At 41.4% G+C, this 23,690-nt stretch overlaps 2 protein-coding genes across 6 annotated transcripts in view; one reads left to right on the forward strand and one right to left on the reverse strand.

Annotated features, from left to right (window-relative positions):
• Positions 1 to 20: 20 nt before the first annotated feature.
• Positions 21 to 20,516, reverse strand: slka (STE20-like kinase a). Of its 4 annotated transcripts, XM_088304310.1 has the most exons (20): positions 19,944 to 20,516; positions 16,050 to 16,214; positions 13,536 to 13,584; positions 12,965 to 13,114; positions 11,449 to 11,521; positions 10,662 to 10,856; positions 9,951 to 10,032; positions 9,673 to 9,804; positions 8,565 to 9,593; positions 8,040 to 8,170; positions 7,628 to 7,751; positions 6,333 to 6,512; positions 5,339 to 5,431; positions 4,565 to 4,636; positions 3,333 to 3,462; positions 3,130 to 3,254; positions 2,692 to 2,886; positions 1,668 to 1,793; positions 1,353 to 1,466; positions 21 to 1,106 (listed from the first exon to the last, which is right to left on the reverse strand). In XM_088304310.1, exons 1-20 carry the CDS (start codon positions 20,091 to 20,093, stop codon positions 960 to 962), a joined length of 3,462 nt encoding a protein of 1,153 aa, XP_088160436.1. In that variant the 5' UTR covers positions 20,094 to 20,516; the 3' UTR covers positions 21 to 959. The 4 variants fall into 4 exon arrangements, with proteins under 4 accessions (XP_088160436.1, XP_088160438.1, XP_088160437.1 ...); XM_088304312.1 differs by lacking the exon at positions 5,339 to 5,431; XM_088304311.1 differs by lacking the exon at positions 4,565 to 4,636.
• Positions 20,517 to 21,862: 1,346 nt separating this feature from the next.
• The window catches only part of LOC148330126 (SH3 and PX domain-containing protein 2A-like), a 50,839-nt gene continuing 49,011 nt past the window's right edge, over positions 21,863 to 23,690 (forward strand). For both annotated transcript variants that reach the window (XM_088305445.1, XM_088305446.1), the window contains exon 1: positions 21,863 to 22,085. In XM_088305445.1, coding sequence (XP_088161571.1) covers positions 22,014 to 22,085 — 72 coding nt within the window. In that variant the 5' untranslated portion in view covers positions 21,863 to 22,013. The remainder of the gene's footprint in view (positions 22,086 to 23,690) is intronic.

Consider the following 23,690-nt stretch of genomic DNA (forward strand, 5'->3'; position numbering starts at 1 on the left):
TAAAAACACAAACACGAAAAAAAACATGAATACTCTTTATTTACAACAATTATGTCCGTTGACATTTTCAATACATTTGATCTGACAATAGAACTGCATATATCCTTTTTTTTCATTGAGGTGGAGACATTACAATTAAAATGCAGCGCATTAAAATTCTCAAAAAAATATATCAATATCTATGTTTGGTGGAAAACAACCCAAATAAAAATCCAGCATTTGTTAACTAGCATGAGAACTCAAGCAGTGTGGAGATGACGCGGTATATATTAATCAAGTTTAGGCCATTTTGAGAACAGCGGATGATCGTTGTTACAGCAATTTCATTCATCAAAAAATCAATTGCAGCTTCCTTTTTTCATATCAGTTCATATAAACGCCATTATACATTTATGGGAAAATATGCTGAATAATGATTAATTGTAAGCAGTGTAGGTTTAATGTGTTTTTACGACTTTTGGGGGAGGTAGGTTCCCCACCCCTGAATAACAGCAACAGTGTAGCAGAAATGCATGATTAAACAACAGTGGTCATAAAATAAAAGCAGGTAATAAAATTCCAATGATTCGTACTGCATATTCTTTCATCTAAATGGCAAAAAAAAAAAGAAACAGTGCAAAATTGACAGCAAGTTTACATTTCTTTGATATGCATTTGACGGCGTTCACTCTAAAGCAGGGCTCCAGGAAATAGTCAGCACCCACGTGTTAAAATGAATGAAGGAGAGTCATCACAGGGGGCTTAATGAAACCATTCGTTCAGTGATAGTGTGCAAGACATTCATTGCTGGGAAGAGGCGAGGGGTTTTAATAAACATAAAAAAAGCAACTGAAAAAGAAATTGGGAGGCATATGTGACATGTACGACCTTTACAAATTAGAACATGTTAAAAAAAACAAGCAAAAGAAAAGAGTATTCTCCCAACTAAGCGCAATATCGATGCCGTTTTTGGCGGGCGGCTACGATCCGGAGCTTTGTACGTGCGGGATGGGGTAAAACTTGGACACGCGGCTCTGGGCGGTGGGGTTAAGGCATTCCGACTCGCCACTCATCTTGAAGAAGACCTCCTGCTCCTGGAGCTTCCGCGTGAACTCTTCCTCCAGTGCCTGCAGGGGGCAGCACAGGACAAAAGAGTCAGACATTGAAACGCAGGACCAGAATCCAGGCAAGTTCCAGTTCTTTTGTGTAGTCCCACCGTGTTTGAAATGAACATAACATCAATGCTAATTTTCATTTGCCCATTTATAGAGTTTTGAATTATATATTAGCACTAAGCTAGCACACACTCGTTAGAAAAAATGGTTTGGTTTAAATATAAAATGTTTTTTATGTTCCTTTTATTCAAATGTTACCTTCTTCCGAGGTCTGAGGTTCTCTCTCCACTCCTTGATCTCCTGACTGTGCTCCTCATCCAGCTCCTTCAGCTTTTGGGTCTCGTGCTCAATCAGCAGGTGACATTTCTCATTCTGAAAACAAAATGGAGGCCACGTGAGGCTTAGTGGAGAACATTGTGTACGAAAATGACACAAAGTAACTTCAACTTTCCCGGTTGCTAGTTCACCGCAGGTTGATTTTGAATGAATTACTGAGCGGGGAGGTCAGCTGTGTGAGCCGCTCCACTCCGACCACTAAAATGTGAGCGTGTATGTGTGTGTGAGAGACCTCACCTGTAGCTGCTGCAGCTCTCTGATATTGGAGTCACACTGCAGCTGAAGGTCTCTCATCTGGTTCTCGTGTTTCTGGTGCTGATGGAGACGCTCATTCTTCTGCCGCCTCTCTTCTTGAAAAGCAAACTGGACGGCACACAAAATGGATGACGCCTCGGTTAGCAGTGGCTATGCTGGATATAATAAGTTGGGTCATTTTATATTGCGGTTTGAATGGGTAGTGAGTTCATAGAGCCCTCAATGTATCCCACAAAGCATCTTGATCAAAGTAAAGAAAGCCTACTTTTACCCAAATCAAATTTTGTAAATTACAGCCATCTTAAATTATATTACAGTAGATGCTCCTCATTAAGATTTAAAATTCCCAAAAGATGCTACAAGGATTTCTTTCAATGAGACTGAGTAAGCTCAGCTCCTCCCCTGATTTCAACATAGTTCCTTGGAACAAATGTGTCATCTACTTTTTTAAGACTGGATTTTGGCCTGTGCACAAAGACAGCCCCTAATGGAGGAAATGGAAAACCAGCAAACACTGAATCAATGAGAAATGAATCCCAAATATGCAGGGGAACGCTTCATTATTTTTATTTGTTTAATATTTAAAATTGAGTTTCCACCAACCGACCTGCACATAGTTAACAACATATGACACAATTTAATTTTAATAAATGTATTCCAGCATTCTGAAATGACATATCTTGAGACCTAAATAGTTTTGTAGTGATAATTGTGTGGACATAAAAAATTAAACAGCTTTAATTTAAATGGACATGAAGCTGGTCATTCTGCTGTGTGCGCTTTGGCCACAAGGGGGCAGTAGAACACACACATATGCGTTCATATATTGGATGAAGCCCTGATGATGAATGATGAAACACAAAGAAGTTTGTTGCAACTAAGCTGCAGTAATATTAGTCATATTTTGCGAAGCATGGCTGTGTGTCCAGCCCAATTTAAATCCATAATAAAGCCAAGCACCCCCGAAATTTGAGAGATACCAAGATTTGAGGGGGGAATCATCTACCTGCTTAATGCGATCTCGCTCCTGCTCGGGCGTGATAACGGCTGAGGCGGCGATGCGGAGGCTCTTCTTGAACATGGCCATTCGCGTCTTGCCGTCGCTGCGCTGGATCTTAGGCAGGCGAACTCTCTCTTGGTTCTGCTTGTTCTTCATCTCCTCCACCAGACGCTGGTTGTAGCGCTGCATTTGCTCCATCTCCTGCAGCAATTAAATAAATTAAAAAAAGGGGGTCATGAAGACAGACTTTTAATTTTATTTTTTAAATAAGACACTTTGTAAAACATTTATGAACATTTTTGCAGATTTTACGACATATTATGCACTGAACCTGAATCATAGTGCATTTTCCGTAAGTGTTGAAATGAAAAAAATTGTGAGTTGCAACCTTATTTGGTTGGCCACCCTCCCAAATGCGTATTCCAGGCTCCCCCTTGTCCTTACTTTCTCGTGCCTCTTGAGCAGCTGATGCCTTTGTAGGAAGTACTGGTCCTTGAGCTGCTGCTTGAGCTGCTGGTGCTTCTCCTGCAGGTGGCGCTCTTCCAGCTCCCACATGGCCGCCTCCCGTGCTGCAAACACACAAGCCTTTTTTTAGTGGCCTATTTTGGCGGAAAGTTCAGATATCAACGCGCGTCACACGAGCCCACCTCTCATCAGCTGTTGCTTGTGGTTGAGGCAATCCCTCTCGATGGTGGCGATCTCCACTTTATGCTGTTGGATGATCTTCTTCAGCTCCCCGTCCAGCTCCTGCTGCTGCTTCTGGAGGAACTCCTGCTCCTGAGTGGGATCGCAAAAATGGAAGCGGCGGTGAGAAGAGTGGAGGTGAACTAGGCGAGGGTGAGACAGGTGAGCGTTGAAAGAGAAATGGCACATCTGCCGTCAAGTGAGTGATGTAATCGTATCATATCCACAGTACTAGATGTGACATCATCGAGTGGGAGCGGCGGAGGAGACACTCAAGAGAGCACGCGTGAGCCACGATAGAGGCAAGAGAAAAGTTCAGTTCATGTAAGACGACATCTACAATGACATTTCACAGGCGAGTCGTACACGTCAGTTGTTTGCAATCAATCGCAGCTGAGTCAGGCTGATACACAATTAGCCAATTCGAGTGCCTGCCATTTTGTCTTAAATTCAACTCCTCCCAATTTTTTAAAAATATTTTGTCGCACATTAAAGCTGTTATTTACTAGGAAGCAAACATTCTCAGCAAGTGAATGACAGTATTCAGTCAAATATATACGCTACACTTTTATACACTTTAAGGCAGCAAGCTTTCAAAATGAGGCAGTCTTGAGCAAAATAAATGAAAAAAAAATCAAATCCTACTAAGTAAACGTCATTCACAGTGGCCTATTTTGGCAGAATAAATTGGTTTGATAAGATTTTAAAGTCATGTTCACGTTCACCTTCATTTCCTCAACTTGTGACTACATTGTTGTTCACTCAAATTCCACATGTACTAAGTTAAAGGAAAACATCAATTAGAGCTGGCAATTATGCCAAAAATAATTTCCATTATTTTGAGTGATAATGAAATCATGATTAATACAATGATGAGTCATTGATTTCAAAACGTAGTATTTATTCAACTACCAAAACTCGACGACCCAAAACGAACATACCGAGTCTTTTTGAGGAGAGATTTAACTAACGAACCCGTCGTACACTCCAAATGTAACTAAAACACACACTGGTGGAGAGGAAGGAACCACTGCACAAAAAAAAAAAACAACACAGCCATGACATCACTCCAAACACAGCCCATGCTTACACGTTACTTGACTGGATAGAAAGCCGCGCTGTCACTTTACACACATCTAAGTATGGGCTGGAAAGAGAGAGTGGAGAGTTTTGGGAGGGAGGGGGCGGGACTTACATCCTGCATCTGAGCATTGAAGAGTGCGCATGAGGACAACTGAAAAGACTGTATCATAACCTGGGCGACCGCCTGCGGAGGAGAGCACACAGCGCACACTCGCCCTCGTCAGCGACAAGGAGCAGGCTGACCATCTCACGCACACGCACACACACACACACACACACACTACAAATGCATGCACTCACGCAGTATCATCGCGGAACGTGCTATCCCCGTCCCACTTTGGGAATATCGTTGCATTTGCAGCACAGTTGTGAATAAATGTTAGTTCATCACTTATTAATGCTCTGCTGGTCTTGTCATGCTATTACAGTAGCTCGCGCGTTTGGAATCCAGCTTGCACAAAAAGAGCAGTTTTGTTAACAAGATTCATGCTTCTAGTCTTCTGAGGATTATTTCTTTATCAATTGCGGATAATGCTTTGGCTTGGGAAAAGCAAAGGAGGCAACAAACTATTTAGATGCTCATGTTGTAATGAGGCAAGTGACAGGCTTAACTACTCATGTGGGGTCATGTACATTTTGTAAGGAGAACAAACGCGTCTCTCAAGTCACGCGTGAGCATATATTCTGATAGTTGTGCAATCTTTATCCCCACTTGATGGAACTAAAAAACTGACCTTGACTGTCTAAGTGGCTCATACTAATGGGGTCATTTCAATGTAAGAAAAAGAATTTCAGCAGTGTAGTGGGATTGAGTGTGGACTTTCAAGTCAGGAGGAGAAGCAGGAAAGGGGTTGAGGAGAGAAGACATCAGCAGGTCGTGTTTTACCTCAGCCGTCTTAAGGCGCGTTAGGTCCTCCTTTAAGCGCTTCATGAGCTCTTTTCGCATGTGCTTAGGTGACTGCCCAACTTCCTGTTTGGCCTAGAAAGTATCGTATTTGTGCAGAAACTGCTTGTTGATTTGAAGGAAATAGATGTAAAAAAATAAATAAATCTAAGATTTGTCGCTCAAGATTAAAAGACATGCAGAGGATGTAGAGAGTCTCCCGCCACCGCATTTCACCTCACCCGTTGAGATTGTTTAGGGTGTGTTGCAGATTAATTAGTCATGAGTTGGCTACTTTGCAATTGTCTGAGTCAGCCACCAGCGTTCTGCATCTTCTCAACTAAAACAAAAAAAAAAAGCCAAGCAACTAAGCTAGAATCATCACAAAGAAGCTCAGAAAGCTGATTGAATATTAAAAGAATGGAGTCAAGACGAGCTTCATTCCCACGTAATCCCGACACCACCGAAGAGACAAAGTGCCACAAAATCACCCATCCAACGACCAAAGCCACCTCACACACTCATTCCAAACACAAGGTTAGGTCAACATAGTACAGTTCACGATTACAAAAACGATAAAAAAATACAGTCAACACATTTTATAAGGCATAATAATCTACAGCATAATATTGTTGCTGCAAGCAGAAGCAAAACGGCAATAAGGACACAGCAAATAGCATGATCGTCATGGCAACACAAAGCAAAATAAAAGCCCAACACCAGAGAGCGCTGAAAATAATGAGGAAGATGAAGATGTCTTGCACGCCTCACCTAGATTGAACTTGTGTTTTCAACTGCTCTGGGTGCAGATGAATAATGGATACAAAAACATGCCGCGGCTGCGAACAGGACAGCAACATGCGATGATCATGGCGCACCGCTCCCAAAGGCTTGAAATGACTCAGCCGAGCTAAAAAGCCGCCATGCACCATTCCAAGGCTCGTGTTCACCACATGCGACAGTCAGCCGGCGCACGGCCATGCGGGCGTCCACGTACCTCTTTCTTCTTGTTCTTCAGCATGTTCTGGAACTTGGAGAGCTCTTTGTCCTGATCCCCTTTAATGCGTTTGGCTTCATCTCGCAACCGGCTGGTGTGATCCTGTTCCAGGCGCTCAATGGTCTGCTTCTGCTTCTTCTCCAGGCCCTCCACTTCCTGGTCGTATTGGCGCTTCTTTGCCTGAATAGATGGGCATCAAACGCAGTGAGAATACATATTACCGAACAGTGCGTCGTTCAAGTTGGTAATATAACTTATATTGCTACATTATACCGCTGCACACCAACATACATACGCCACCCCAACATATATAATTGCAAATATTTACTTCAATCATTTAATGTAAGCCAAAAAGCCTTTAATGAACCACAAAAAGAAATGACTGTGGTTATACCAAGCCAAACTTTTTCAAAGGTCTTAGAGCCATGAGTGGTGCAATTAATTAACAATGAGCTGGCGGAAATGAATGATATCTTTGTGGTTGACTGATTCTTGCTGCAACATTCGAATTATCCATTTTTAACTAAACAGGGTTACTCAAATGTGTTTAACCGAATCCTATTTCCACTCCTAAAAAAAACATTCACTTTCAATCTTGAGCCGACATCATGCGGCACGGCTCATGAATGCTTCTCAATCACTTCAAGAGTATTAGTTATTAAATGTGTAAATGCAATAGATGACATAAGTAAAGACCAACAGTATTGATTTGTGAAAAAAATTAAATTAACCATATTTGGATGTAAAAGGTTCCATCTGAAACAATGATAAATTAAAAAAATGGTCCCCATTATAATCAATTGCAATTGCCATTTCGGGTACCCACAGGAAAAAAAACGTCATATATAAATATATGGAGGTCGTTCTGCACAGAATTAAAAAAAAAGATCATGTAAAGAAATGTAAATACTGAGATAATTTTTCCTCTGCTTTTTCTTTTGTCATCTTGTAGAGACATCAAAGAGAAATATGACAACCAGAAATGGAACTTATTGCGACAAGCCACAAATGCCGGAAGTGGCCTTTGCCCTGAAGGTTCCGCCCAGTAAGTCACAAGTAAATAGAAAATGATCAAATAAAATGTACACTACAAAGTGAGGTGCCTTATTCGTCACATTTTTTTTTTTTACATTTGCTCGAAATGAAAACATTGAATGCAGCATAATTTTCTCGATGCATCCAAGCTTAAAAGCAGTTACAAAACTCTCCATGCAAGCTCAACTCTGAAACAAAGCAGCTCCCTTGGCGGGGGTTGAAGGGGGAAAAAAAAAACAGTTGTGGTGGAAGTGACTCACTGTCGTTTCCTGTTCAAAACGCCGCAAAATCTGCTCTCTCTGCTGCTGCAGCTTGTTGCTGAGATCCTGCTGAGCTCTCTGCTCCTCCTTCTGCAGCAGGCGCAGTTCTCGCAGCTCCTGCCGCCTGAGAAAACCACAGCATGCGGCCATGTCGTCAGGGAGCTGCAAAATCAACTCGCCCAAACTACTTTGCTATCGCTACCGACAACAGAAAGCTAGCTACGGTATATGGAAGTCCATCATTCACCTGCTGTCACGTACTGTTGTCCTCATCTTGGTGTACGTAGTAAAAAAAAAATTGCATAAACCCATCTGGGTTGTGTGAACTATTTCAAGGCATGCAAGCTAAATAGGTCATGTTCCTTATTTAGGACCGTCGGTCTCGCGGCGGAGATTAAAGCCAGGCACACACCTCAGGAACCTCATCTCCTCATTCTTGGCGTCGTCGTCAGTCACAATCTTCGACGTGGTCACGCTAACCTCCACGCCGTCCACCATGAACTTGCGCGTCTTTTTCAGCGTCTTCTTCTGCCGCTTGGACTCCTATGGAGTAAAACATTTTTATGCTGTTAGGTAGCAGCACGGCGCTGCCTCACAGAAAGAGGGGGTTGCGAGTTTGAATCTCTGCGCAGGGCGTTCTAGGATTTCTGTGTTGATTTATTTATTTTTTTATGTTCTCCCTGTACTTGCACTGGTTTCCTCAGGTGTATTCTGGCATCTTTGCATGATCCAAAAATATAAATTTAGATGACTGAAGTCTATATCAACAATAGAAATAAATGTGAGTGAGTCTTTTGTGATCAGCTCTCTTCTTGCCCTAAATCAGCTGTAATCACCTCCAGCTTCCCCCTGATTCTGAACAGGATAAGCAGTATAGAAAATGGAAGTTATTAAGTATATTTGACAAGTGTATTAAAAAAAGGAGAGTTGAATTTACCTGCACAGACACTGAGCCGCCCTCTTTGCTTTTGGATAAGAAGCTCGAGATGGACAGATTGAGGTCCATGCTGCTGCTGTCGGCGGCCGAGCTGCTTCCGGAGTCCGAGTCCTTCTCCGCATCCTGCCGGGTCACGGCAGGACTTCCCTGCTCCATCTTAGTCTCCGAGTCGGTTTCACCATGGATGGTGCTCTCTTCTGCCTGCGTCGCTTCTTGGTTATCCTTGCTTGGGAGCCCTGTCTCCTCAGATGTGTTGATGGCATCATCACACACGCCATTCGAAGGTCTGATCCTGTCAGTGGTCTCTAAGTCCTGATCAGGCAACTCTAAAATTTCCTCCTCAGGCTTTTTCAGAATCGTCTCAGCCTTACTTAAATTTGTTTTGGTATCTCCCACGATGTTTGCAGCTATGTTGCAATCTTCAATTCGAACATCAGTGCCATTAGCCGTATCGGTCAGTTCATGCTGAAGCATGTCGTCTGGCTTGCTCACTTGTTCGACCTGCACCTCAGATACAGACTCCGGTTTGGCACGTGCATCCTCAAGTGTCTCGTCTGATTCTGCAGATCCGATAATCTGCGGATTTGACTCATCTTCTTTGGTCTCCTCTTCTAGCTCTTTTTCAAGTTCTATTACTTGTGGAGAATCATTTATTTTTTCTTCCTGCGTCTCCGCTCCTTCCGCTGTCTGCACTTTATTTATAATGTCTTCCTCGGAAGCAGTCGGCTCAGCAGGAATCTCATCAGCGTGGCCCTCAGGTTCCGGCAGGACGGGGTCCTCCATCAGCCCGGAGGCCGTGTCTTCATTACCGGCCTCGGGCACCTCGTTGAGTTTCTCCTCCTCCGTCTTGTCAGGCTCGCTTGTTCCAAGACCTTCATCGGAGAGTTTGTCACTGGACCCGTCTTCTGCCGGCCCAGCCTCTGTCTTTTCGGTGACGGACTGCAGTGCGGATGGCGTTGCCGGAACTTTGTCTTCCTCGGAGCTCGCCATACTCGTGTCGGACGGTGCTCGTTTATGTCCAGGAGCGGCCTGATTAAAAAAAAAAAATACAAAACGTTAAAATCTTATCACTGACGCAAGTCATGTAAACTGGTTGTTAGTTTATTACCACGGGCGTCTCGGGTTCTTCCTCCTCTTCCTCTTCTTTGCTGTCTTCGATCTCCTCTGTGACTTCAGCCTTGGCTTCTGCGATGAGCTCTCGCAGAGGTTTGCTGTCGACAACACTGGCGACAAATGGATGCTGCCAGGATGGAGGGAGAGACACAAGGAATGCAATTACAAAGCCGTTTAGCTGACTCGTGAGCAGATCCGCCCATCGCGATCAGCTAAATAGAAGTACACGGATAACGGCTTGCTGAAAGTCATGACCGGAGAATGGCGGCTCACTTGTAGAAGCTGCAATGGGCCCCAGCGGTTGTCCACATTCTTGTCAAGTGCTCTGCGGAGGAAGTCGTTGAATTCTGGTGTCCTGCAATACGGTTAGGAGGTTAGGTTTAGGATTACTGAAACATCAACGCTAATTTCCGTTAGCCCGTAAGTATTTTTTTTTTCTGTTTGACGGAACTTTTTTTTCTTTTTGGGGATTTTTTTCAGGTTTTTTTGTCAGTTTTTTTTCTGTCTGTCTGAATCATTGTTTTTCTAATCACCTTTTTTTAACTTTTCAGAATAATTTCACCCCAAAAATATTCAGAAAAACTGAAAATATAAATCTCCAAAATACAGAAAAAATATTCAAAAGAACAGAAAGCAAATATTAAAAATCCCAAACAAGATATTCCAAAATCTGAAAAAAAAAAAAAAAAACAACAAAAAAAAACAAAGAACAAAATCAAAACTTTAAAAAATTATCCCATTCTGTATAACCTTCAACTAGAAGTGACAAATCAGAATGATGTTATATGATGTCAGAGAATACCTCCATAAGTTTTCATGGGTTTTTTTAAGAATACATGGGGGGGCATTTTTTATTTTAATAAATCTCCCAATTTCTCAGCTTTTCACTTATTGTGGGTGAGTCTGGAAGGATACTGGGTTCATTGTACCGGCCTCACCCGTTAAACACACATGCTATCCATCAACACGGACACATCATCTCACCAGCGGGAGGGTTGCATGAGGGTGGGCGGCTCGGACTTGGCTATTTTCAGCAGCACTCTCATGGGATTCATCTCGTGATTGGGCGGCTCGATCTGCGCCAGCTCGATCAGGGTCACCCCGAGGGACCAGATGTCCGCCTTGTAGTCGTACGGGCGGTCCTTGGACGTCTCGCACATCACCACTTCTGGCGCCATCCTGCACAGCGACAAACGAGTGGCAATTAGCATGACTGTATTCAATAATATTAAACCAGGTTACTGCTATATTAATGGGTACAAACTGTAGTTTAAAAAAAAATCAAGGTTAGGGCGGAACAGTGTACGATCACACCGGAGTCTATGTTAGCACTAACTGGCACATGAAATAAGATTTGCAAAGCTCATTTTCAGCATGCAGTCGAAAGCCGCACGTAATTACGTCTAAGAGAATGTTTACATGCTCTGGTGCTGCTGTTTTGGTTCGCAATAGAGTTAACTCTTCAATCTGTGTGTGAATGTTAGTGTCTATGAACTGTAAGTGTAAGCACTGGAGGACTGGAGGATTTATTAGGTTGCTGAGCCTTCGAGGGAAATTCTTTGTGTACAAAAAATGACTTGGCATGTGTCTGGGAATTTAACACCAGCCTGTGTTTAAAGCTGAGGTCATCCAACACTCACGTATAATCACGGTTTTCCCTCAGCCTTTATTTTCCAACAACTTTAAGCGATAGCACATTGAAAATTGATGCTGTCAAGCTGCCTCAACAATGATCCTGAATACCCTTTTGTATTCTGGCTGAGTGACTCACCAGTACGGCGTTCCGATGAAAGAATCTCTTCTCTGTAACGTCTTTGTATTTTTAGCAGAAACCCCAAAATCCGCTGAAAAAGAGGAAATTAATTCATAAATCTTTTCTCCATTCACTCAGCCAAAGCGCATCGTCAAAGCTTTGTATTTATCAGTGACTCAAGTGGCACTTTTTAAAATCCTAAACACAGCTGCAGCTAATAATGGAGAAGGGATGCTCAAAGCTTCATTAGTCACTTGATACTACAGTTTTTCTCGCCTCACATGTGCTATGTAAACATTGCGACGACGCTAACATATATCATTAAGTTCCTTGAGGCTGCTTGCTAATAACTGCTTGCCAAACTTCACCATTTGCCACAGCGTGACTCATGCAGGAAGGGTGCAACAGGAAAAACATTTGGAATATTATGCAACCAATCTGACGTGCTGTAGGAGGTGGACAGACTATTTGACTAGTCAACTTCACTACTCGACCATGTCAACTAGTCACTAATCACGTTTTTTGCCCTGTTAGAGGTGACGGGTAACAAAGCATTTTCTTCTGTTATTGTTTAAAATTATACTGCTGTAAAGCCAAAATATCAATGATATCATCAGCGACTACTCCACTTTCATCACATTGTCGACTATGAAATATCTAAATTCATGCCACCCCTAATTATTGTCACCTTGTGAATGAAAATGTCACTCGGAGAGACTTAACCCAAATTTTTCTTTGAGGGAAAATAAAGCAGCACATGAATGAGTCAGTCGCTTGTGTAAACACGGCGCTCTGCAGCGTGCGCTTGTCAAAATCACAAAGCTCAGCTTGGTGCCGCGGCGCTGACGGGAGCCCCAAAATTGACTTAACTAATTATCTCCTTAAGCCTTTAAGTGGCTCAGTAGGAGGCTTCTAAGTGGCCACCCAGGACACAAGGCGGAAAAGACAACAATTAATCTGCTTTTGTTCAACGCTGAGCATCTTAGACCTGAGCTTTGCAGGATGAGCAGCCATCCTTTCCAGGATTAATCGTTTCCGTTTGGTGACACAAATGCACACCCAAAGCAAGGTAAAAACAATTTTTCCAATGATTCAATATATGAATTCCCAATATTATAAATGAGTCCTGGTCATTTAGCTATGTTTCCTAATGATAATATACAATCGTCATTTTTAAGATGAGTTAAGATGAGTACAGGCATACCGTGTGAGAGGGTTTGGCAAGTCTGCCTCACCGTCAAGAGATCTGAGTTTGAATCACCCTGTGGAGTGTTTGCATGTTCTCCAGTGCTTGCGTTTAAAAAAAAAAAAAAAATTTTATTGAACACCGACTTCCTCCCACAACCCTTAAACATGCATGTTAGGCTCACCGAAGGCTCTAAATTGTCCATGTGAATGATGGTCTCAATAGTTGTCCATGTTGCATTTTTACCACTTTCCTGTGTCATTTTCATTCACAAGAAGAAACCCATTCAACAAATGGAAATGAAACCTTTGACCCGGTTAGGACTAAAATAAATCCATTTCAGATTACCAAGCTTCACTTCTCCCTCCAAGGAAAGGAGGATGTTGCCAGCCTTCAGGTCTCGGTGGATGATCTTGTTCTCGTGCAGGTAGACCAAAGCCTCCAGGGTCTGCTTGCACACAACACGGATCTGAGGCTCGGTCAGGGGCCGCTCCAATTCTGCGGAAGAACACTGGTGAGTCATTTACTTCCACATTATGATGTGTTGTTGTGTGCAATTTGGCCACTAAGTAAGTAAACATCAGCTGAGATGGTAACCCACAGCAACAGGAGAACAAAACTTGCTTGTCCGAGAGGAAAAGTTTCGTGTTCAAGTGGAGACTGGGTGGCTACACGTTCAACAGTAGAATGGAATTTGTCGTGTTTTTCCATTCAGAAAGCCCATTGAGACAAACTAGGTGCTTTTATTCAAGCTTCAAAATAAGAGGGTGAAACTATTGGCCTTAGCATAACTAGCTAAAGTAATTACACACTGGCATGGAAATGGCCGCTTTATAACCAGAGGGAAGAAAAAAAAATCCACACTGCATCCTGGAGGGTCTAAAAAGAGTTGAACAGAATATGTCAAAGAGGGACTTACCCAGCATGATGGCATCCACTGCACCACCGGCGCAGAACTCAATCAGGATCTGCACAGAGAATAATAACATGCCTAGTGGGACACATTGAAAATGATGCCGTTTAAAATGAAGCCTTTATTATGCGTGGACGGAATGACCTTTAAACGGATAAGACATCATCCATTAGACCTTGTTCCAAGAAGCCAATCAATTGGAGAGAATTATCAACGGGCATTTTAGAAGAGCCGTTACATCATTGCTGACACAGAATTATTTCAATGCAACTGTTCCTCAGAGTGTAGCAAGAAAATGTGCAGCGAATGAAATGCCTCGCGTCTGACATACTTCATCCACTATTTTATTCTGTCCCGCAATTCTTGTCAAGGGTGAGCTGAAATCCCAGCTGACTTAGGGCAAGAGGCCGGAGTACACACTGCTGACTTGCTCTTCTTGCCATTCAAAATGTCAGATGCAACACAGGATTTCTTCGATGAAACAGAAAGAAAAGCACAACTTGCTTTTTCTGAGCATTATTATTTCTATCAGATCAAAAGCCCTACTCCAGATGCTACTAAAATTTCATAGCGTACAATGATGAAATGCACACAACTGCCAGTTTGACTTTTGTGCTCATTATGGAAGCCCGTGCGTGGTATCAAGTGATAGATAAAAATCAATACAAGCTACAACCAAACACTGCTCTCTGTTCAGCGATGGACACAAACCCAGACAGCCAGGTGTTTGTTCTCATTCAACAAGATAACAGTTGTGCTTGTAATCTACTTCCTTTTGAATCTCACAAGTGTTAAATCCTGCATGACCGCCAACTCAACATTTCCATATTGTGTAATGATAACTTGAACAACAACACGCGCAAACGCACATGCGGTTATATATTCATCACGCTGGTTAAAGCCCAAGCCCGTCGGGACAACCTGCAGTGTAGCTCTGAATTATTTACTGGCACTTTCTCCGAGGTCCGAAAGCGCTCCATTATCTCAACGGTGGGATGTGGCCCGCGCTCCAGAGACGGGTCACATGACACCAAGTGCCACAACGTAATTGCAGAGGGGCCTCTCTCGGCCTGTCCCGCACAGCGTGAGATTTACTGAGCGCATACGACGGCCGGAAACCAACTCAGCACTCCTTGCAACAAAGAATTGGTGAAGTGCACTGTGTACTGAGCCAAAAACAATTTGTTGGATTTAAAATAGGAACTCACGAAAGTCAGTTTTGTCCAAAAAAAAAAACTAAACAAAAGCAAAAAACAAAAAACATCAGCAGTCTGTACTGGCAATGTTTTCAGTAATATTTTAAAAAATCGTAATTAGGGATGAGTGATCAATGAATTAGCAATTAATTTGACTTCATCGGGAGTTAAGACTTTTTTTTTGCAGCATCCGTAGTCAAAAGTGTATCTCCGCTGACATGCACTTCCACAAACACGAGTGTTGCCAACTTAAACGCCACATTGAGCAACTTCTTGACGCCTTTCTGCGACCAACTGTATTAACAAAAAAAAGAATTACTAGCTGGTTTTATCACCGTTAAAAAACGGACAGCATGAGTAAAAGCAAGTTTGCATTGTTTTCTGTAATACTATAGATGCTGTCCATTTGTATTATTATTATAGAAGGGCAGCCAATATATAAAAGAAATATTGTCACATGCAATTTGCATAACGAAAAGACATTTGATATGTTTCATATGGAACGTTATGCTTTTATCTGACTTGGACCAATCAGATGCAACTTTAAATTTTTCTAGGGGCATTACTCAGCCTAAAAACTATATATATATATATATATATATATATATATATATATATATATAAAATTATTCTTAAAATAAAATGCCATATCTTGAGGTACACGTTTCATATTACATCTTCAACACATATTTCCTACGTTATTCCAAGATCGTCCAGGCCTTTTTTTTTTTACAGCATAATACTATAATTAGTTTGATAATTCAGTGAGTGTGCTTAATTGACAAGTGAACACACCTAAATAATCAACATTCCCGTGTAAGTGTGAGAAACTGCTTTGGCCTTTGCCATTCAAACAGATGCTCTTTAAGGGCTCATAAAGATCACCACAAGCTAGAAGAAAAGCAGCTTCAAACTGCTGCACTGATTAAGCGTACACATTAAAGTTTTCAAAAGACGCGACCAGCAACAGCTCCTACACCCATTTTGTAGAGCAAGACTAATCTGCGCTGGAAAGCTAGGCTTTTTTTTTTATTTTTTGTTTTTTTATATATACTGACAGTGACTTCTGCCCTTAAACTTTTCACGGCTCCAGATTTCCTGTTCTTCCTCTGCAGTCGCTTGTTGTTACACTATACTATAGCGGTACTATATAGAAATAAAGCAGAACGGAGTCACATGACTTGTTTTTCACCACCCAAAGTAGGTGAAAGTGGAAAAAAAAACTTTGACTGAGATATTCAACTGCAATGCAGAAGAGAGGAAATTGTCATGTCTCTGCTTCCTGCTTCTCCTCGGCTTCAAATCAGCACAACTTGTTACCTACCCAGAGTTTGCCCTCGAAATAGAAGGCATCCAGTAGTTTGACAATGTGATGGTGGTCGCAGGAGGCCAGGATGTCAATTTCGACCATGTAGTCTTCCAGTTCATCCTCCGTCTTCGTGTCAATGACTTTAGCGGCGGCGAGAGTCCCGTTCTGCTTGTTCTGAGCCTGAAGACGACAATGCAGCATCGTCACAAACAATATAAATTTTACACTATAAATCCCACAAAATGCATTTTCAATTATTTCGAGCTAAGATACGCAGCGGTTAATGTGGCGAGTCATCCTCAACTGTAACCCACATGAAGATAGTTTTCTATCAGAGCAATAAATTGCATTTGCGTTTGAGTGAGGCCGCATGCAAGCAATCTCCCATCAGGATGGCGTCTCCATTAGGAGATTTCATAAAGACTTCTTAATTACAAGGGCTGGATTTAAAACGGTAAGCCCAAGTGCCCAATTCCAGTTTAATGCCTATCTGATCTGGTCCGTTTCCAGGCACGATTCAAACGATGCATCTAATATGCCTTTACACTGATGCAACATATTAAACAACACACACAAGAGATGCTAAAAAAAACAAACAAAAAAAAAAAACAAAACAATTAAATAGCATTGAGTAAGCCTGGGCTGAATCTTCCATGCCACTGATTTAAATGAGATTAAACTCAGCATTTGGGCTACAATTATTGTGGTTATTTAATAACGGACATGTAGCATTAAGTGCTACAATGTAATTTTTAATGTTTTTTGACACGAAGAAATGAAAAAAAAAAAAACGGGACAAATTCTACCAACAAGGCGAGTGCAGTTCAACTTTTTCATATTGTTTTGGCCTGTGTCACTGACAGTCTACATAGACATAAAGCAAAAAAAAAAAATCTGGATTGCATCACTTGAACCACACCGTGTAATTCCAGCCATGTGTGTGGCAACAGAAACGACCCAGTTAATAACACGTCCAACTATTGTCAGCAAAGCTTATCATCTGAGCCACTTTTGAAGTTGGCTCACTTCCTCATGCTGGTTTGTTCCCTCCCATCGTCCTGTTTTTTTCCTCCGTCACTTTAGCCAGGCGTGACAATTGGGATTTTCTGCACTTATGGGAAAATGTCTCATCAATTAGAACACACTGGGTACAAAACCAGAAACAGGGGAGTTGTTTTAAGGCCCGCTTTGAGTCCTGATGAACTCAGACCCAACATGGGAGAGTAAAAGGGAAAACGATGAGGGAGGGAGTGTTAGGATTGGAACAAGTGATCTTATGTTTACAGAGCGCTAACCTGACCCACGCCCTCTCTCTTTCCCACTGCGCCGCCTGACGTCAGTGTCAATTTTTGTCTCTCCTATTTCACGCAATGTAAATCGCACCCATGTGAATGACATGGGCTGTCTGGGGCATGTACTGCGTGTCAATTCTATGCCCTTGATACACGCTCGATGTGATTGAGGACTTTCAGAAGCACTTCGGCATTTGGCTCTGACTTTTTATTAGATTCTTTGTTAATTAAGCTGCCAATATACGAGAATAACATTGATAAAAAATCTGAAAATCAGAAAAAAATATATTTTTCTGGAAATGAAAGGTTTTTCAGTATATCAGTTATTATTCCATTGTGGAACTACCGTTACCTTGTGTTATTCTGCGATCAATATCCCAGCAATAAATCACAACATTGATATTCTGTTCCAATTGTCTTCAGGTGCAGATAGATGAACTTCAGTGTGTAAAGAGCCCGTGACAGACTTCTGGCTTTCATCGGAGCAACTTACTCTGCTAATAAGGAACTGCAAACTGGCATTTCTGGACAATTAGCAGTATTATTTAATCACTTAGCAGTATTATTTAATCACGAGAGTTCCAGGAAGGAACTCTTGCATTGGCGCCGAAAGGGCCACAAGAGAGAAAGCCGTCCACATCTGACGTGAATACTGCATTTAATAAAAGATGAATTATAAGTTGACTTCCCACTAATAGTGCAAGGGTCTTCGATCCTGTTCAAGGTCTGCTGTCCTGCCTGTTTTCATCTCTGCCTGCTACAACACGTCTGATTCAAATGATCAGATAATCATTAAGATCTGCAGAAGCTGGATGACGATCCTGATTATTTGACTCAGGTGTGTTGCAGAAGGGAGAGCTGGAAAACAGACAGGACAGCGAACCTCAAGGAACAGGATCGAAGACCCCTGGGAAAGTGGTTCCCTCGCTGACTCCCGTACAGGCTACGTGGGTTCAATTTAGGGCTCAAACTAGTAATGGACTCAATTGAATTGATTACACAAAAAAAGTGAAAATCCCACAGTTGCATGTTGCTAGCAGGATTTTACAAGAATTAACGTAACACAACAGCACACTTGCTGTGACAAGGTATCGGTTAGCTAATTTAATATAGCCTCCCACCGCTAGTTGCTACATATTGTTATGCCCGCATTAGTCGTCAAGGTTAGACACCTGCCAATGCACTTGCAATCGTGTTATTGAACAAACTAACAATAGTAATAAGCATCATAATCATGCCATCATAATAAGTAATAAGCACATTATGCATATTTATATTTATATATAAGTTGCTATGACCACAACTGACAGGCAGGGACCCGCTCGGCACACAAACTGGTTCACAGTTAACTGTTGCTAACTTGATTTGACAACAGTCACTCGCATTTGCTGACTCCCACGCCACTGGTGAGTGGCCCCACACACACACTCAAAGTCACACGTATTATTGTGTGGAATGTGAGGATGAATAACTTGCACCATACATTTAGTTATTTAATAATAAATTAGAATTAATTGATTAATAGCTAATAGATAACAATCATTTGAACAACCATTTGTTACAATATTCGATAATTCAGTTCAGTTCGCATTCAGTAACAGTGAACATGAGTGTGAATGACTTCACACCTTTGAAACATCTCACATTATGAAGTGATGTTGAACTTTTTTTCTGGTGTGGCAGCAATACGCTTTCGTAGTATGTGATACAGTGACTGTGAGATAAAACATTTACGAGACATCATAAGGATACGATTCAAGGAGGTCCGATTTTAAAGTGAACCGCTTCGATTCAGTGGAATTCTGTATCGATTCGCTATGTTCGAGAAGGTACAGTGCAATGAGTCATTTGTTGTCGTTTTACATAAATTCAGGTATTTCCCTTCAAACATATAGAAGGCAAAACCTGTAGAATGAGTCAAAGGGCTGTTTTCTAGATCAGAAGTCCATCCAGCATTTTTTTTAGAGGTTTCCCTCCTCCAACCGACCTGATTCAAATGATGAGGTGTGTTGGAGGGAAACGTTCGAATGAACAGAAGTATATTGGAGGAGGGAAACATCTAAAATATGCAGGAAAGGGACCCTCGAGGACCGGAAATGATGACCCCCTAGTCTAAATGAAGCTCTCCACCACTTCAAAATGGTTTCCGCGACAGAAAGATGACAGCTGTTGCCTTAGTCTTGAAACTAGCTATGACACGAGCAAGTGTCATCTGTGCCAGTTTTTTTACATTTCAGCCTACAAGAACTCCCCGTTGAACTTGGTAACAAAACAATAGCAGTTGGTAATCTATATAGCGAGTCTATTTCCCGATTTAGGAATTCGTGTAAAGTTAATTTGTAATTGACGTTCTATTCACTATTCAATACTTAATACGTTTTTCACTGAATTTTACTTGTACTCGAGGGATTGTTGCTACGTTTAACTCTTACTCGAGTCTTACCATTTTAAGTACCGTGACTCTTACTCAAGTACAATTTTTGGCTACTCTGCGAGTGTGTCATCACGGCCGCTGTCATTTTCACGTGTTCTTGACAAGCGTGTGAGAACAGAACCACAATGCAGACCCCATGGAGGACGGTTACCTAACATGTCGTAAAGGTATACCAACAAATACCTTGTAGACTTTGCCGAAGGCTCCATCGCCGAGTTCCCCGATGATGTCCCATATATCCTCGGGGTTGAGGTCTCGGTGGACATGCTCGTACTGCTTCTTCTTCCTGTCGGGCCCGAGCTTAAAAATCTTGCGAAAATTAAAAAATGACATTTTTAGGAGGAGATGGGGGTGTTACTACGATGTTATTGATGCTTCGATGATTTCCGCTCGAGAAGCTGCAAAGCGGGCAAATGTCATATAGGCTGCGACGGAGCTGTCAATTCCAACTTCCATTCCCGGGCATCTCGAGTCGTCTCGGTCATGGGGAGAAGGAGAAGCCCGAGGCGAGGGGAGCGGAGGTGGCGGAGGCGGAGGAGTTGACCGCTGCGCGAAAGCTTCCCTTCGCTTTGGTGCTGTTTATTTGATAAGGCTTGAGGGAGAGCAGCACGCCGGTGACGAGCATAGTCATGAAAGTGTCGACGCGCCTTCATTGAACGTCACCGCGGAAATAACACACGAAGGCACGGCCCCGTGCCTTCTTCTTTTTCTCTTCCTCTTCTTCTTCTTCAGCTAGCTGACCGCACACTCAACTTGGCGAGCTAGCGTCACTTTAGCTTACGTTGGAATCAGTAATTCCGCCTGGCGCATTCACAATAAAAGTAAATCAATAGAATCAAACTTTTTTTTGGTTCTTTTATTGTTGTTAAACTGCCTCACTGGGGAAAAATATTATTTGCAGTTTGATACATTTCCGGTATGCAGTGGGCTAACATTTGCTAACTTAATGCCATATTGGTTTCCTGTGTAAACCACTCAACACCAACACACTTTTAACTTTAGGAGCAAAAACCGGAAGAAAGTTTTTTTTGTTTGTTTACTTGGTACATAAAAAGCGGTGGTTAGAGCTTATAAGAATGGATAAAGTAACGGAGCCACCATATTGTTGCTTAACATCAGTAATTTATTATTTTAAATTGTATTAATTTAATGAATTCCATACAATACATTAAAATGTCAAACATATGTGTGTAAAATTGTTTATTTTGATAATATTTTTTATGTTACTTTTACAATAAATAATTAAACAATTACTGTTTTTAATAAAATAAAAAAAATGATTGTTGAGTTCTGTATTTTATATATATTCACATTTGATTTTTTCCAATCTGATAAAATGTTAAATGAAAGACAAAAAAATGAATACATTGCGCACAGAAACACAAAATTGTAAGCCTTTTAACTATCTGAAGCACTTTGTGAGTCCTCCCTGTAGTGTAGTTTAAATAAAACCGACTGACAATACAATGCAATACAATACAATATTTTTTTTATTTATACAGCACTTTCACAATAGCTGCAGGCGTGACAAAGCACTTTACAGAACATTTAACATAAATCAATAGCAGGATAAGCGTGCATCATTTAGAACTGACTTCCACAGCGTTGTAATATTTGCTTATGAATTATGAACAAAATATTAAAAACAGCTTTGAATGTGATGCAGTGCAGTGTCAATAACATTTCTCTGAGTTGGTTCCAGAAATAAAAATACAGTACAGTAGTTCCCCCCTCCCCTAAAATATGCTTCATTGTGTTATGGCGCCCCCATGCGACAATCCATATAATTTCCCACCAATTCGTAGCACATTCTATGAGTTTAATATCGATTTCTTTTTAAAAAATAATTTGCTGTAGTTTCCCCCTCTGTAAAAACTCATTAGATTGAGTGATTTTAGTGTAGCTTGTGATCCAGATTCAACTTGCACTGTACTCGGGCCAGCTGGAGTACAGGGTCGCTGCTGGGACCGTCTTGCACACTCTTCCTTCTCTGACTTTTTTTTTTTTTTGCAGGGACCCAACCCCCTCCCTTCGGGGGAGGAGAACTGTTGATTAAACACCACTTTTACTGCGCTGTCATGTATCAGAAGCTCCCAGACCAACTGACTGAGAAGCAACCTCTACTCATGGATGCACGGACTCTCCCTTTTAATTTAAAAAAGAAAGCAGTTGACAGTCGTTGCTAAACTTCCTCTGGCTTTCATGGGCAGACGTTGTGTTTTGATCTTGTGGTGAAACTTCAGTTCTGTCGAGATGCAGCTAAGGACAGTGCTTGACGTCAATGTTGTGGATGTGCAGAAGAGAAGGAATCCCTCCAAACACTATGTAAGTTGTATGCATGCTCCCAATATGACGTGCTGAGTTTGCCAGTAGCCTGTAGACAAGAAAAAACAAGATGGCAATCATGAGATGCTCTTTTTTTGTCATGTTATCAGATTGCCTCTAAGTTTAAAAAAGCAACTTGCAAAATACTTGCATAACCTGTGCAACATCAGTTGATATTTTTTTCATAATTTAGTTTATTTATTATTTTTATGTAAGACGTTTAATCGCATGTAATAGGAACCGTTGGCTTGAATGTGCTTATTATAATGTAATGTATATCTACCCAGTCAATTCATTTAATTGTGGTCATATTGATGGTGAAGACATGATGCCCACTGAGTTAGAAAGCAGGTGTCTCTTTTTTTTTTTTCAAACTTTTTCTTATATTTGAAGGAGTCATCTTGACGTTTGGATATACGTTTGAAGTAGTTTCACAAACCAATAGGATATATCTTAATATTATAAGCCAATCACTGTGTCTTGCTAATCATTACTACTAACCCCAACCAAAGGAAAATGCCACCCTACAGAGACAAACATAAATCATTTATAGGTATTGATGCGTAAGGGTTGGTTGAACCAATTATTCGAGTAGTCAACTTTACTACTCCGCATCGACGTTCAACTCTTGAGTCGGCTAAACGCTAATCACGTGATTTTGGCGTCTCATCTTTCAATATGCTATGTGGAGTTGCAAAATCTTAGTACAAAGTGACTAAGAATTCATACATATGCGCAGGTGCGACTGTGGATGAGAATAGCTGTTAGCCTTGCTAGCTTTTGTTCCAAATGTTGCTAATCTTTAACTTATTATACTAGCAGGATCACAATAACGCACCGCAAAGTAAAACTCCATCTTTGTTACCAACATTTTTCGTCTAATAAAGCAGAAACAACAACCGTTCTCTAAAAAAACTTTATTCGTCAAAGAAGTTGTTTGATGCAACACACACCAACATCGTGTAGCTTGTGTCGCTTTCGGATTGTCTACTGATGCTACAAGCGAGTGGAAATATTTACCAAACATGATACCGGTAGCAAGACTTTTTCAAATACAATTAAAACAGAAAAGCCAATTTTTGAAGCCTTACTACAGTCTCTTACATCTTACAACACGCCAGCATACTATATGGGACACAAAATGAGATCGGTCGGTTTGTTGAATATGTAAAATGACGGCAACTAACAGTTGACTTGTATTTTGAATCCTTATATTATTATTTTTTTGTGTCTCCGTTAAAATATGTCCATGTAAAACCGGTTTGTGGTGTAAAGCAAAAGGTCAGACTGCTGTACATGACATCATTATTCGCCTTCGACCTCTCATCACATTATAGTCGACTACAAAACATCCATAGTTGTTCAACCCCCAGTTTAAGCCCTGAGTGGGTCTTCCAATGTTGTTAGTCTGTAAGCTAATACAATAACCTCTAAGTTATTGGATGAGTTGTCATGGATGGTGGCGCCCACTCGGTTTAACTCTTGGCTCAGATTTTCCCGTTTTTTTCCACTTGCGCCGGCTTCCTACAACATTTGACAAACACACATCAGGCTTTTTATGAAATCTAAAATTGTTAATTGTCTGTATGTGCCCTTTGATTGGCT

The sequence above is a fragment of the Idiotropiscis lumnitzeri genome, chromosome 9 (genome assembly GCF_059441095.1).
Source record: "Idiotropiscis lumnitzeri isolate Australia: NSW breed Sydney's pygmy pipehorse chromosome 9, RoL_Ilum_1.0, whole genome shotgun sequence".
In the NCBI taxonomy this organism is placed as follows: domain Eukaryota; kingdom Metazoa; phylum Chordata; class Actinopteri; order Syngnathiformes; family Syngnathidae; genus Idiotropiscis; species Idiotropiscis lumnitzeri.

Excerpts from the sequence above, each read along its gene's own strand:
- slka (XM_088304310.1), bottom strand. The coding sequence starts at position 20,093 with ATGTCATTTTTTAATTTTCGCAAGATTTTTAAGCTCGGGCCCGACAGG. Across the intron at positions 16,215-19,943 it reads CCTTCGGCAAAGTCTACAAG|GCTCAGAACAAGCAGAACGG; the intron begins GTATTTGTTGGT and ends TGTCGTCTTCAG. Across the intron at positions 10,857-11,448 it reads TTCATCGGAACGCCGTACTG|GATGGCGCCAGAAGTGGTGA; the intron begins GTGAGTCACTCA and ends GTCGCTGTGCAG.